General features: G+C 46.2%; 1 protein-coding gene across 3 annotated transcripts; it reads right to left on the bottom strand.

Annotated features, from left to right (window-relative positions):
• Nucleotides 1–3,468: 3,468 nt before the first annotated feature.
• LOC127395410 (protein mono-ADP-ribosyltransferase PARP12-like) lies at nucleotides 3,469–15,086 on the bottom strand. Of its 3 annotated transcripts, XM_051642382.1 has the most exons (10): nucleotides 14,679–15,086; nucleotides 14,031–14,079; nucleotides 9,987–10,122; nucleotides 9,387–9,507; nucleotides 8,268–8,346; nucleotides 6,976–7,051; nucleotides 6,108–6,238; nucleotides 4,218–4,369; nucleotides 4,005–4,098; nucleotides 3,469–3,806 (listed from the first exon to the last, which is right to left on the bottom strand). In XM_051642382.1, exons 3-10 carry the CDS (start codon nucleotides 10,044–10,046, stop codon nucleotides 3,641–3,643), a joined length of 879 nt encoding a protein of 292 aa, XP_051498342.1. In that variant the 5' UTR covers nucleotides 10,047–10,122; nucleotides 14,031–14,079; nucleotides 14,679–15,086; the 3' UTR covers nucleotides 3,469–3,640. The 3 variants fall into 3 exon arrangements, with proteins under 3 accessions (XP_051498342.1, XP_051498328.1, XP_051498334.1); XM_051642368.1 differs by lacking the exon at nucleotides 4,005–4,098; XM_051642374.1 differs by lacking the exons at nucleotides 4,005–4,098; nucleotides 14,679–15,086 and having other exon boundaries at nucleotides 14,031–14,472.
• Nucleotides 15,087–15,595: the final 509 nt, after the last annotated feature.

Here is a 15,595-nt window from a genome sequence, read left to right as displayed (position 1 = left end):
ACTTTTCTTCAGGGAAAAGAAAAAAAAAAAAGAAAAGCCAATAAATCAGGTCTATGCCTAGTGCCTGTCACAGGCACAGTTTGCAAGCATTTCTCCTCTAAAAGGGTGCTGAGGGTACTTTCTGTTCACAGCCTCAGGCACCCAGGAACTCCAGAAGTAGCACGAGGTTCAAGTCTGGAAGAAGTTTTAGCAAATTTATAGCACCGAACAGAACTTCCATGGATAACTATTCACAGATTAATTTGCTTTTAATTTTTACTGGTGGTTTCTGCTCTCCTTGCCTCACTGGCTAGTATTTCCCCAAATCTTTTGCCATTCAAAGGCCTGCTTGAGCTAGAGGTTCAGTATCATTTCACACCAGTCAAAATCTATCCTGCAGCGCCCTCATCCCCCCTCTTCTTTATCGGTGATGGCACGAGCAGATCTGGGAACTGTTCTTGCTGAACACCATATTCTGGGGTTGGGTTTTGTGGGGGGGTTTGGCTGATCCAGTTTTCAAGTAGGCAAACACTTCTGCATCTGATCCTCACACCCCTGTACAGTCACTGGTGCCAGCCCAGGGAAAACAGCAGCAACATGTACCTGGAGGTGGGATGCTCCTTTTGGCAGTGACATAATCTGAGAGTTGCAGAGAATGACCCTGAAAGGGTCACTCCTCAAGGAGCACTTCTGCTTCAAATCTGGTACTCCAACACCTACAAAGTCAAGAGCAGCTACACCTCAGCAGTCCCTCCCCACAGAGCACACCAGCCCCCTGCCTCACCTTCTCAATATAATACCTGGCACCTCATTGCTGGAGGATGTGCAAACTTTCCCTGCAGCCAGAAATAGTTTCTACTTATTGGAAAAATCTCCTTTTCTTCCAGACTCTATATATTTGCACCTGTCATCTCCTCTCTGCCTGATTTCCTCTTTTTCAGACAAACGAAAACCCGTTTTTCAGTGACTGGTCTGCCTCTCAGCAGGCTCTCCCTTATCTTCTCAACATGGGCAAGCAACATGCACTTGAAGCCCAGAAAGCCAGCTGTATCCTGGACTGCATCAAAAGCAGCATGGCCAGCAGGTTAAAGAAGGTGATTCCTCCCCCTCTACTCCACTCTCATGAGAACCCACCTGGAGTACTGTGCTCAGTTCCAGGCACCCCAACACAAGAAGGACATGGAGCTGTTGGAATGAGTCCAGAAGAGGACCATGAAGATGACCAGAGGGCTGGAGCACCTCTCCTAGGAAGACAGATTGAGAGAGTTGGGATTGTTCAGCCTGGAGAAGAGAAGGCTCCTGGTAGACCTTACAGCAGTCATACAGTACGTGAAGGGGACCTAGAGAAAAGCTGGGGAAGGACTTTTTACAAAGGCATGTATGGGTATGATGAGGAGCAACAGTTTCAAACCAGAAGAGGGTAGATATAGACAAGATATTAGGAAGAAATTATTCACAGTGAGAGTGGTGAAACACTGGAACAGGTTCCCCAGGGAAGTTGTGGATGACACCTCTCTGGAAGTGTTCAAGACCAGGTTGGATGGGGCTTTGAGCAACCAGGTCCAGTGGGAGGTGTCCCTGTCCATGCAGCAGGGTTGAAACTAGATGATCTTTAAGGTCCCTTCCAACTCAAACCATTCTATGATTTCATGATTCTGTGATACTCCTGCCCCTGAGGAGACTGGTAATCATACCCTGAAGCCCACCTTGCTGCAAACAGCTTTCTCCCACACAATGAGTGTTTTTTTCTGTCATGGCAGAGAGGAACAGAGGAAGATGGTTTGTACAAGGGCATCATTTCACAGACTGCTTTCTCTAATAGCAAAACTCTTCCCAAACCCTCCCATCTCCCAGCCCCTGTCCTGCCCAAAGGCCCAACACACAACCTCCCCTTGTAAGCTGATGAAGACATTAGGCAAATTTATGCAATGTGGCAAGGACCAAGGCAGGGTAACAGCTGGAAATTTCCATTATTCAATCCTTCCACATCCTCACAAGCCCTCAGCTTGGAGGCAGGAGGGTGAGGGTGAAGGATGCCCGTGAACAGCACCCACTGGATGCCATAGCCAGGCAGCAAGGCTGTAAACCCAGAAATAACTCTACATATTCCCACTTATTTATGAAATTATAATCTTAAAACAGACTTGCTGTTATTGTTTGTGCAAATAAAGCTCAGAGTAATGTTTATGCAGAGCATGGGATGCAGATCTGTCACAATTGACAAATCCCAGGCAAATAGCTCTCCAAAATTACTGGAGTTGTTCCATGCAGTGGTATTGATAGCACAGGAAAGCAATTAACAGTTGTACACTGCTTTCCTTACTTTGAAAGGTGTGTGGCACACAGAACACATAGTTTACCCATTTTGTTTTATTTTTAATTATTATGTGGCTGAAAAAAATTAGGTCAGTAATTTGCAAAAGAACAGCCTTTAGGTTCTTGCATAAGAGGTGGGACATGGAAGTGCACTAAATATGGAAGCTCAAACCACTTTTGACTCCTTTGCTGCATTACAACAGCTTATACAGCAAGACCGTTTTAAAATAAACCATTAATTTTTGTTTCCATGCTGTCAGCCACCCTGAACATTAACCCACCATCCAACAAGTTTCAAGTATTATGTCCATCATCCAAGCTTTCCCCCACCCATCCCAGTCAGAGCACACACTGCTGGGTCACATCTCGATCACCTGGACAAGTGCCAGGCAGCAGCACAACAATTCAAAATACTCATCACCAACTTCAGTCTGCAGGGTGGGAGGGGGAGACAAAGCCCTTGTGCCTCACTGCTCCAAGCACTGGTTCTGCAGCCCTGGTAGGACACAGCCATGTGCTGTTACTCAGCTGAGCATGGACTTCCTCACTGCTAATGTCAAGGTGTGGTGGGGTTCTACCTTCAGCAGCTGTGACATCCCTGCTTCTCTTGACCTAAACCCAGTGGGGACAGACCAAGGACAAGGTGCCACAGGGACAGGCAGACTTGACATAGAAGAAGAGGGTAAGAAGTGCTGTCAGCAACGCCACCAGGACACCAACCCAAGTTTATTGCCAGCAATAATTACAAAGCCTCCAGGATGCAGAAATTTCCTACCATTTACTGGAAGAACAGGCCATGATTCCTGACTTGTGCACCATGACGTAGGTACTTTCACTTTTTCTCCTTCTCCATTCCCCACCCAGTCTCCCTTTGGCACATTAGCACCATCACAGGCAGGAAAACATCCCTAAGTGACTATCTCAGTGGATCAAGTTAACCATATACTCAGCAGCGCAGCTTCCAACAGCAGGAGGTGTCACAGCAATCAGGACACACAAGGCAGGTACATCCCCATCCCAGGTTAGAAATAAGGAGGAGGTTAAAGTTCAGCTCTTTCTACTGACAGAAGAACAGCCCCTGCCAAGAAACTATGCCCCAAAATCCTTCAGGAGATTGACATTGGTTTGCTGCATTACAAAATGTTCTAAAGCTACTATAAAAATTAACAAAAATGAAGAAAAAAGGCTGTAATTTATTCAGTGCAAATTAATAGGAGGTTCCACCATTCATTACAGGATCATACACTGGGCCTGTAAGCTGTACTCCAAGATATAGGCAGGGTAAACCTGGTGCTTCTCAAAGATGACAAAGATGGAAGGGTCCATTGGGTTATCCACGCAGCTGTCATAAAGTCTGTTTGAATTGCCGGGTCTGGGTGGAGGGCGAAGGTATGTGGAGTTTCCCTGAACAAAGTCTCCAACAAGAACCCGAGCTACAAACATGCTGTAGTGACCACTGGGAGAGGAGCAGTACTTGTGAGAATAGCTGGCGTCTCTGGCAAAGTAGCTTCCTAGGGACCAGAAAAAGCCACAGGTAGGACAACAGAGCAGTCAAGGAAGAAACATCTGCTATTAGCACTTTGTCAGCCCCAGGTAGCTCTGAGTGCATCCTTGCCAGGTGTTTCCACATCAGCTTGTTTTAAAGCATCAACAGACTCTATCAATCAACCAGTCCCACCTGTCCAAGAGCTTTGCTGAACAGCAGGTACCTGAGACCTGAGAGGGGTGGGTTTAGCCCTTCCTGAAAGGGGATTGCTTCTGATGCTGCCTGGAGCGATGCAGATGCACACAGGTCGGAGTACCCTAATGGCAGGAGTGGGGGAATCAGAGACAGTCAGTCACCTTGCACCCACCCACCAGCCTGGACGGGGTCTGCAGCCCATGATTCTATGGCTCCTGAACCCGCACTTCTGCATGTTTACCTTTTCCATACATTGTCCCATGAGTCCCACACATCCTCCAGTCGAAGTTCTGCTCACAGATGGCAGGTATGTTGGATGAACTTGTCCCATGGAACAGGAGCCGCTCATCCACCCGTTTTGACTTACTGAGCTTCTTCATCTGCTCCTTTTGCCTAGGGATCAAAAAAAACCAACACAGAACAATTACGTGTCCTGGCTCAAATGGGGACAGCTTCCCAATTCAGCTCCTGTTACTTTTGGGTCACGAAGGCCCAGTGACATAAACCACTCTCAGCAGGGTTATGGCTTGCTTTACACTTCTTTTGGTACCCTGCTGCACAGCTGTCTCCTTCCAGCAAAACAAAAGTTCTCAGCATTACTATAGTCTGTGTCACCCACAACTTCATACCACATGAGAGAGTAAAGAGGCAAACATCCCTTGACTGGGAATTAGTAAGTCCCCAGGTTATATAAATCCTGAATACATAAAGACGGTTATAAAACTGAGCTGTATGAAGTCCCAGTGGAGATTGTATAATCACTACCCCTATATTTACCAGAAAAAAATTCCCAATTTTTTAAAAAATCCCATGTGGAAAAGACTAAGAACTAAAAATAATTTATTTGAGATACCATGGTTCAGTGATGGTGAAGAACATTCTTTTTTAGTAACACTTGCAAGAACCACACACAACTTGTTAGATTATGTGATAAAAAGACAACAGAGACAACCCCAAGAGCCCTGTCACAGAGAGTGGAGACCCATCCCTGGCTCCTCCCAGGACTGCCCCAGGAGACTCTCAGCCCCAGGGACCAGGGGACACTCAGCATCATGATTAATGGAAAGGCTCTGGAACAAGTCATGCATAGGAATGGGGTGTAAGAGTATGAGACTTGTTAGGGGACAGTGGGAAAGAGCATTTGGGGATTGCACAGGATTTATAATGTGATGTTTAGTAGAGCAACTCTATGTGGGAGAAGGGAGGGAGCAAGATGGCCTGAAAAGGAACAAACAAGGAAAAATAGATGGATAAGGGGTTAAAAAGGGCTGGTTGTGTATAAGCAGAAAATTGTCTGCTCATTAGGCTTGTCTGGCCATGCCTTGTGCCTGATCAGTGCAGGCTGCTCTATCTTCTCATTAAACTCCATTTCTAACTCTTACCTGGACTCTTTGAATCTTTATGCATGCTTGTTTCTTGGGATCTGGATGCAGCAACTGGAGTGGGACCTTGGATCACAGGAGATGCATGTTCATAGCACCAGCAAGTACAGCACGCAAGGCTTTGTCCATCAGTGTATGATCACTGGCCAATATCAAGCCAGACAGCCAGTGAGGAGGGCAGCTGTCCATAAGTCTAGATCAGGTGCTGGAGAGACCACAAGGTCTGAGCCAGCTTACCAGAGGGACCATCAGGTCCAGGCCAACCACTGAAGATACCATGAAGTCTTAAGAGACCCATTTGCATATGTGTGTCTATGCAGGACATAACTGCAGATGAGAGGACCCAAGGGTCAGCACATGGGTAAGCTGGGTGTCTAAGACCAGCTTCCAGAGAGACCCACATTTATGTTCCATTAAACAGGCTTTCATCTCACTCAGCCAGAGGACGGGAACAGGATGAGGCTGTTGGTGCTGTTTATGATGGCACGAGTGCTGTGCTGTCTGTGTGCGTTTTTGTAGCCAGCTGTGTGCATATTCATAGGTTTTGTGTGTGTGTGTCTGCACGTGTGACCTACCAGGAACACTTCTGAACCTCATTACCAGCCAGGCCTGAGCTCACACACACGGCAGACTCACCTCTGCTGGGCTGCTGAATTTAGCAACTCCTAATGCAGCCTGTGGAGGACAATAAACCAGGAAATACCAGTCTTCTGCTGTCATAAAGAGAATGACGTAAAATAGATACAAACCACTGAAAAACTTGCCAAAGTGTTGGGTTCTGGATCCTCTGCAGTTGCTGGATGCAACAATCTTTCATCGTCTTCTCAAATAGTCTCTTAATTTCTCCGTATTCATGGGAAGTGGAGCCAAGCTGTATTAACTGAAAATTTTAAAACTATGAAAAATAAGGTGTTACTGACAGTAACAGCACTCAGCCCTTCCAAAAGGACTCATCAGCTTCCTCACATCATAGCAAAAGCCTTGCCATTAAAATCACAAGCTTCTCCTGTCTTTCCGGTTAACCATCCTCTCCATATCTTCATCATCACTCTCCACATGGAAGCATAAGTACTAACAGAGGGAAACTAATACAATCTCAAGTGAGCACTCTTCAGTGGACACACCTTCCTCAAGACTATTTTTACTTCAAGAAAACTAAAGATGAAATGCACAGAAGTATTCAGGCTAGAGAAGAGTGAGTATAAGTTTCACCTTAATTTGACACTCTAGCACATTCTAGCTCTTTTCCCACAGGGCTAAGCACTAGTTTTACCACAGTGAATAACACTTTGCCTCTATTCAATGGAGGAAATACTATAATACCCCCTTAAGATGCAGTTCATCCAGTTTATCGGAGAATTAGGTGCCTTGGCAGCATGCAAAGGACAGGTCAGACTGGTAATGGCCAAAAAGACCTTTCTTACTCTGTGAAGTCTATGTAGGGGGCCTCAGAGAGCCTCCCAGGAGACACAAGTCTATTCTGAATGTGAAATTGTCTGTCTTGTTTCACCTAATAGTTGCTTATTTTATAAGACATGTTTAAAAGCTGGAACATCTCAAGTTCCATGGGTCATGTTCTCAGAAAAATCCATTGGAGAGCTGGAAAGATACATGTACCTTGAACCCAGTATCAGGCAGTGCAGATTGGTCCCATTGTGGAGGAAAGACAGAAGATGATAGAGTCAAGTTTTGGCTGCAGGAAAGAAAAAGGAGCAAGTCAGTCCACGATACTCCTAACAAAATCCCCATTCTGAAGGATCTAGCCACTAGCTTTATGGCAGTTTTCTGGTATCCCTGGATTTTTATTTTTGTTTTACTTTCCATGTAACCATTACCCCTTTCTCCAGTTTAGATTTCCACGCACATGCTAGTGACACTAATGCATCTCTTGGCAGGTCAAGACACTGGTGGGACAACTTCAATGAGGAGTAATGTTCTCCTACCTGGGTAGTTTACAAGACTGCTTCCAGCTAGCCCTCTATGAATGATGCTTGATACTCTAGGAAACTGGAGCAGGAGGCCTCTTCCTCCAAGTGGCTACTCACCATTAAATCACTGGCCATACAGGTGCCTGCCCCTACCCACCTGCAGGACCAAGCCTGTCAGGAGGCTGTGGGTGGACAGCTGTGCCCTGTAGGCAATACTGCACCTGTCAGTGCTCAACAACTTCCTGGACTAAGGCCCTCCTGGCATGCATGTTTTAAACCAGGCAACAGGAGCAGTAAAGCCCACTCAGAAGATAAAGTTTGTTTTCTTTTTTTAATCAACCCACCATTGGTTGAATCAACCTTTCAACTGAACCCTAGACTTCAAATGCACTGTCTACTGGCAAGTTTCTGAAGCAGACAAGGCTCTTTCTATAATAAGGCAGTAACAACTAACTTTTACAGCAGACATGCACAAATTCTGTCATGATGAACTTCCTTTAAAAAAGCCCTAAGAGAGTATCCCAAATGAGTACATCTCGTTCATTTCATTTAGAGGGATTTTGCTTCTGTGTGTTATTTTACCCTCATATGTCCAGGGGATATAATCTATCTGATCCAGAGCTGAAGGAACTGTCAGTCCCTTGCTCCTACTCTGTGCACAGTTGATTTAGTACTGTTGGGGCACAAAACGAGGAATAAAAATTCCTGGCACAGTTGTGTCAGCCCTATATGGCCTTGCTCTCACAGAGAGAACAAATCTACTCTTGGGGTCTCTCATGGCTGCCAGAGACTGCCACTAAACATCCCTTCAGCACACTTGACAGAAGTGTTGCATAATTTAGAAATCCCATCACTGGAAAGTTTGCCTTCAAGCCAGTCAGCAAAGGGTATCTAAAAGTAAATTTCAGAAATCTGACATTGATTTCTAGATAGGTAGGTGTTGTCATTGAGAGAAATTATTAAATAATGAATGTATATTACCTTTGACAGAAGGACTGAAATTTTGGCAGGCGGGCAACTTTTCTTTGAGTTTCATAGAACAAATTTGTCTGGACCATATCTTGAAAGAAAAACACATTAACTCAATAATTAGATAATTTAATTGTCCAGGGACACAATCTTATGTGTTTAGAAGAAATACAAAAAGGAGGTAGCCCTGAATATTGTGTGGAGGTGCTCTCTCTACCACACCCACTCCATTCCATACTTTGAAACCATTTGCACTATTTCTGCATGGAGATCAGGAAGGCCAACCAACTTCTAGCATAGGGTGTGAAGCTCAAAGGCAACGAACCACCAACTGCAAGTTTATGTGCCTTCACATCCAGGCTGTCAACCAGGAAAAAAACACATCTGACGTCAGGTCTACAGCAGGGAACAGTTTTCAAGATGATGGAGGCCATAAATCTAGCTTTTCCAGCAGAGTGGTGTTGTTAAGAGGAAAGTCTGTCCTCTCCTCTTGGTCCTGAAACAATATCACAGAGTGCATGCTGTGTGACATGGCTAATTAGCCATTGTTTCCTCCTTTAAACACCACTGTCTTAATTCACGCCAGGAAACAGATTTAAAGCTTGGAAAGCTAACTGGAATTTTAAGTTGGGTAGAAAAATTAGAAACAGAGAATCATTTTTCATTTTCCCATTCTCTCTCAATGCAACCATCCCTGAATTGTCCTTTGCTGCACTGTGTGCTTTCGCTCCCCATAACGAGCTTGCAAGATGTCTACCATGGGCTCACTTCTTCACCATTTGACTTTCCAGTGCTTGTTTTTTTCCTTTCTCATTTCTCCTCTTTAGTGGTATAGACCCAACTGCACAAGTGACATACCATGCAGTGTGTACTCTCAGCCCTTATTCTGAATACAAAATATTGTCAGAGATGCTTTTTTGACTATAGAAGCACAAGTCCAGAAGCCCAAGTGGGACATCACAAAAGCATGGAGAGATGTACATACTGCTACAGTTCTGCTTGGAGAAAACTTACAAGAGGAAAAAGATCTGTTTAAAGAAACCCAGACAGGGTGTCACAACCCTGCATGAAGGAAGCTACAATAGAGCCAGCTATACTGTGTAATGAACTTAAAAAAAGGACATTCTTCACCTTTAAGGTTTAGCTTGTATTTCTGAGAACCAGCCCTGAATAACACAAGGCCATTCTGGTCAGTTAGAAATTGCTTCTCCAGATCTGCAGATGTTACTGTGGCAGAGCAGTGATCCGGATGCTATAGAAAGAACAAGAAAATTTTATCTGTTAGAAGCCAGACTTTGGTTTAGAAGACACTGTGAGGAAATACCAGTGTTCCCCCAGGCCCCCATCATGGGATGCTATTCTGAACTAAGTCTCTAAGGCTTCAAGCATTTTGTTCTTCAGCAACAGAGGGGTACCCCACTGAGAACAGATGCTTGTAACAACAGCAATAAAGCAACCTTCAGCCTGTGTGGTCAGCTTCAGCCTAAGGATGTCCCTCAGCTCTGGAAAATGCACTCACTTTCAAAGCCAGTACTTTGAAGGCTTTCACTGAGTAGCAGTACTGCTTTGAGGGACAATTGATAAGATAAATCCACCAGCTCATGAGCATGTTACTGCAAGAACACCCAGCAGTACATGTGAAAGAGACAAGCTACAGAACAACGTGCCCAAAACAACTTTCCCAAGATGGCTTAACAAGAGCTTTTGGCATCAACAGCAGATGGATCTCACCTCTTTACCATACTCAATCCACTGCCCAGAATCATCGAGCCAATACCAGGCATACTCCATCTTGGGAGCAGACAGATGAGTCAGAAGACACCACAGATGCAGAACACCTGGCCAACACCTGGCTGCTTGCTTCACCCTAATATCAGAAAAGAAATACAGGTTAAAGTACAAGTAGTTTTCAAAAAACACTGCTGGCTTATATTCAGCCAGCTGTCCACCAGCACCCCCAGGACCTTTTCCTCTGGGCGGCTTTCCAGGCACTCTTTCCCAAACCTGTAGATTGCCTGGGATGGTTGTGACCCAAGTGCAGGACCTGGCACTTGGCCTTTTTGAACCTCATATAGTTGGTCTCAGCTTATCAATCCAACCTGTTCAGGTCCCTCTAGCAGATTAATGCTCCTGCACAGTTTGGTGTCATCTGCAAACTTACTGAGGAAGCAGTTAATCCCCTCATCCAGATAATAAAGATATTGAACAAGGCTGGCCCCAAAACTGAGCCCAGTGGTGACCAGCTGCCAACTGGATCCAACCCTGTTCACTACAACTCTCTGGGCTCAGCCATCCAGCCAGTTTTTTACCCAGCAAAGAGTGCATCTGTCTAGGCCATGTGCTGCCAGCTTCTCTAGGAGAATGCTGTGAGAGACGGTGTAAAAGGCTTCCGTGAAGTCTAGGTAGAGAACATCCACAGCTCTTCGCTCATCCACCAGGTGGGTCACCTGGTCACAGGAGATCAGGTTGATCAAGCAGGATCTGCCCTTCCTGAACACATGCTGGCTAGGCCTGATCCCCTGGCTGTCCTGCACTTGCCATCAGAGCACATTCAAGATGAACCTCTCCAGGATTTTTCCTGGTACCGAGGTCAGGCTGACAGGCCTGTAGTTCCCCAGATCCTCCTTTGGGCCCTTCCTCTAGATGGACATCACACTGGCAAGCCTTCAGTCATCCGGGACCTCCCCTGTTAGCCAGGACTGCAGATAAATGATGGAGAGAGGCTTGACAAGTTCCTCTGCCAGCTCCCTCAGTACTCTCATGTGAATTCCATCTGACCCCATAGATTTGTGAGAGTTCAGGTGCTGTAGCAGGTCCATAACTGCTTCTTCCTGGATTATGGGGGGGCTGTTCTTCTTTCTGTCCTTATCTTCCAGCCCAGGAGGCTGAATACCCTGGGGGAAGCTGGTCTGACTATAAAGATAGAGGCAAAGCAGGCATTAAGTATCTCAGTCTTTTCCTCATCCTTAGTTGCAATGTGTCGTTGTTGTCCCCCCCCCTCCCCATCCAGTAAGGGATGGAGATTCTCCCTGGCTCTCTTATTGTTGAGAATGTATTTGTAAAAACATTTTTTACATGTCCTTTGTGACTGTGGCTAGACTGATCTCCAGCTGGGCTTTTACCTTCCTAATTTTCTCTCTGTATGACCTCACAAGATCCCTGTACTCACCTTGAGCTGCCTGCCCTTTCTTCCAAAACTGGCAAATTCTCCTTTTTTCCTGAGTCTCAGCAAGAGCTAACCCAGGAGGCAGCAGACTTCCCTGTGGGAAGGGCCTGTCTGGCATATCAGACCCTCTGTTGCCTTCAGAAGGGAATCTCCTATAAATATTACCCTCATTTTATTCTTAAGAGAAGAAGTCCTCATGAGTGGGGCTGACTGCTTCAGCAGCTCCCGGGATGGACCTTCATCAACATCTTCATTTGCCTGATCCTCCATTTCCAGAGCCCTGTATCTGTTTTGTAAGAGTTCCTGGGAACGTAGGGGAAACCTGGAAGGGAATCCTCTCTTGCCCCAAGCAACTGCTCCACCTGCTGCCTTTTCCTCAAGGAGACCAGGCTCCCTTTCACATTCCCAAATAGAACTTAATCTTTCCACCTCAGTTGCTGCCAGTACCTCATTAACACGTGGACTCCACCCACACCACCTCAGCAGCCTCTCCACAAGCTGTCTCATCCTAGCACAGCCTGGGGCCCTCTTCCTGGATTCAAAAAGCCCCCAAAAGAGCCTTTTGCTGGCTTTTTCCCAGCAATTCCCTTAATCAATACAGACTTCCCTGCACTGGACCCAGTCTCCTCAGCTACATGACCCCACTGGGCTCTCCAGAAAGGGAGTTTGACCTCAAGTAACCCCCAGGGTCTGACCGGTTAACCCCAGATGACCCCATTCAGGTCTCCAGAAAGGGAGTTTGACCTCAAGTAACCTCATAGTGGCCTTCCAGTACCTGAAGGTACTCTGACACCTCCAAGCTAGATGAATCATCATCCTCCTTATTGTGCAGTTCCACTTGCAGAGCCTCATGCCTGTTATGCCAGAGCATCTGGGAAGGTGGGGGAGTCACAGGGGAGATGCACCAGCTGTGACAGCTCAACAGATGCACTGCAGGACACAGCTGAGTCCATCAGCCAAGCTGGTGATACCTCTGAGAAAGCTGGTCAACAGTGACAAGTGAGGAAAAGTGTGAAACAGCCCTGCAGACACTCAGGCCAGTGAATAAGAAGGGGAGGAGGTGATCCAGGCACTGGTGCAGAGAAGACCATGCAGCCCATGGAGAAGACCACAGTGAAGCATACTGTCCCTCTGCAACGGCAGAAGACCATGGTGGAGCTAGAACTCTAGAGATCACTATCACTGAGTCCAACCATCCACCCAGAGGGGAAAAAAAAGAAAAAAAAGGAAAACCCACAAAACCAACAACCCACAAAAGCCCTACCATGCCCACTAGAGCATGCCCTTAACTGCCACGTCTACAGGTTTCTTGAACACCACCAGGGGAGGTGACTCCACTACATCTCTGGGCAGCCCATTCCAGCACCTGGATACTCTTCTGATAAAGAAATTCTTCCTAATATCCAGTCTAAACCTCCCCTGGTGCAGCTTCAGGCCATGTCCTCTAGACTTACCATTATTCACTTGGGAGAAAAGGCCAACACTCACATCACTGCAACCTCCTTGTCAGACCTTAAAAAGCACAGGTAAAATAAAGGCAGGATCCCTCTTGCGAGGTACCCAGCTTGAGCTGCAATAAACCAACTCAGTGACAAAACTTAGGGTTCAAACTTTTATTTACAGTCAGAGACCAAGATTGGTTCCAGCCATTCCTAGACACCTCTCTGACAAGTTTAGAAAGCAAGGGGGTCCAGTGCAAACTTAATGACTTAGTAGTAGGGTCATCTCAAAGTCTTCTCTAACAGGACCCAGCCAACATTTTTCCAAATGCATCTCATCACTTCACTGCTCCTACAACATTAAGCTGCTGTGGAGCACAAACACACAGCTGAGAGCTGCCCATCTGCCAGCTGTGGAGTTTGTGAGGGGCTCTGGTTGAGCTATCCAGAGCTGCCCATAGAATCATGACACAATATTCACAGAGAAATCAGAAATGCTTGTTTATCTGGCTCCAATGCCTTTCATGCTTTGGCAGTGATCATGGGTATTCAGAGCAGCCTAATCAGAGGAAATTATTGTATGAGGAGCTCCCTCATAGAGCTGGTTACAGTACAAAGGTCCATAAAAGATCGGCAGCCACTGGGTCACCAGAACAAAGAGCAAGGAAGGACCCAAGTCTCCTTTGCAGCCTTTAGTCTGTTACAGCTCTGTCTTCAGACCATGGCTGCTCTTTGTACCCAGTAACACCAGCCAGGCCTCTTCCTAGAAAAACACTCCCAATTCATTTTATCTCAGGTCCCTCTGCAGGAGATTCACAAGATCCAGCACTTCTGGGAGACTTATTTTTTTTATGCAGCTGTCTCTTTTCTCCCCCCTGTACAGCAGTCTGCTGTTGCTGCTGTCATGGCAGAAGGATTTGCAGTCTGTGGAATTGAAATGTGGGATTTAAGGGAGTAGAGGAAAAACAGAGGAAAGCCAGAGAGTGGGGTGGGATGATGTTTTCAGGTAGATTTTCTCCATTGCTCCATCCATTCCTATTCCCTCTTCTCCTTGCTCCGTAAATGGATGGCCACCCCTGTCAGCTCCACTGCTGAGACTCAGGAGTCCCAGACTGCCTCCCATCAGCTTTCTAAAATGACCAGTTGTGCCTTACTTTCACTTTCACTTACCAGCGTTTTTGCTCCTTTCAGGGGTTTGCCACTCACCAACTAGCCCCAGCTGGAGAGAAAAAGAGGTGAAACTCTTAAAAAAGCAGACAGAAATATTTTACTGGCAAGACAGATAGTGTCCTTCACCTTTTGCTGAGGAATTCACTATCTGATCTTGTGCAACTGAGAGATACTCTAGAAATTTGCTTTTTGTATCTCCAGAGGAACAGCTTTATGCAGAGAAAAATTGTATACATACTAACCTCAAGCCACGTTTTCTCTTACACCCTTCTTCCTCACGTGGAAGAAAGGATGAATTAACGAAGAAACAAACTCAGTTTATGGTATGAGTAACTGCAAGCAGTTATTCTTCAAGCCAAGCCCATAAACCACGAAATGCCCAAATTCCTCCCTCCCAGCTCCACGGCACCCCAGGAAAGCTGTGGGAGCCTGGTATGCACCACCTCCCCGGCTCCCCTACTCACAGACCTGCCATCAGGCTGCCCAGCCACCACCCCCAGAGCTGAGGGCATCAGCCATGTGCCCTCCAGTTGAACGAGCCCCCTGAACCTTTCCTCCCCATGGGAAAGGTTGCAGTAAAACATTCAGAAATAAAATATGACTAGCCTGTTTGAGCTCCTTGCAAACTTCCCAACTGCACAGATGTACCTCACTGTCTCTCTCGGCGTTTCTCTCCACAGGGAGAGGGGTCATGGGTGCCTCCCTGCTAGCCTCTGACCCTTAGGAAACAGGGCTGAGTAATGCCTTCTTCCGGTTATTGCGCCACACACATGCGTATCTGGCAGGCATGAGCAGAGCAGCCAGGCACAGCTGATGTTTTTGACAAGATACACCAGTGAATTCAACATCCCTTCTGAACCGGCATAGTTTATCCCTATTGCTTGGTTCCTATCATCACGCACCAGCACTTACCTTGAGCTGATTCCTCCCATCCTTTCAGTGGCTGGGGATATTCAGGACCTTTTAATTTTGAGATTCCTGCTGGGAGCAGCTTCTGCTGAACATCATTCATTGAAAGTCAAAAGCTGGTGTCGCCTTGCAAAGCAAACCCCAAATCTCAATGCAGAAAGCGGGTGCATCTCTCAACACCCTCCTCGTATGGGTTATGGCACTGTCTGCGGGGGCTACAGGACATAGCACTGCACAGAGTGACCCAAACCAGTGCCAACAAAGCACAGGGGCAGGTGCAGGTGCAGTCAGTATTTGTATTTGTGTTCCTTTTCCCTGAAGTCTAAGTCTTTGCTCTGTTCTTCCCCATGGAAATCAGAGCAGGGTTAAGTAAGAGCTTTCCAGTCTGACCTCCAGCCTGGCAGTCTAAAAGGCTGACAACATTTCCCAGCAGAGCTCCGGAGCATAAAGCTTCATGACAAGTCAAGTAGTACTAACTACATAAACTTCACTTCTTATTATTACTATTTTTTTTGCTACACAAATGAACAGAATGAATGAATCTATTTTAGTTCTGAAAAGGCTGCACTCCAAGTGCATTTTATAGACATAGTAGTTAAAAGACAAAACACAAAACAAAACCCACCATAAATGTGATTATGAAGCTGAACTTTGCT

The sequence above is a fragment of the Apus apus genome, chromosome 1, assembly GCF_020740795.1.
Source record: "Apus apus isolate bApuApu2 chromosome 1, bApuApu2.pri.cur, whole genome shotgun sequence".
In the NCBI taxonomy this organism is placed as follows: Eukaryota; Metazoa; Chordata; class Aves; order Apodiformes; family Apodidae; genus Apus; species Apus apus.
This window is presented reverse-complemented; position numbering and strand designations above follow the sequence as displayed.

What these genes read in the sequence shown, in the direction of transcription:
- LOC127395410 (XM_051642368.1), bottom strand. Translation starts at nt 10,046, where the DNA reads ATGGAGTATGCCTGGTATTGGCTCGATGATTCTGGGCAGTGGATTGAG. An exon ending in ATACAAGCTAAACCTTAAAG is followed by an intron (nt 8,347 to 9,386) that starts GTGAAGAATGTC and finishes TTTTCTTTCAAG; the next exon opens with ATATGGTCCAGACAAATTTG. An exon ending in TGGGACAATGTATGGAAAAG is followed by an intron (nt 3,807 to 4,217) that starts GTAAACATGCAG and finishes TCTGGTCCCTAG; the next exon opens with GAAGCTACTTTGCCAGAGAC.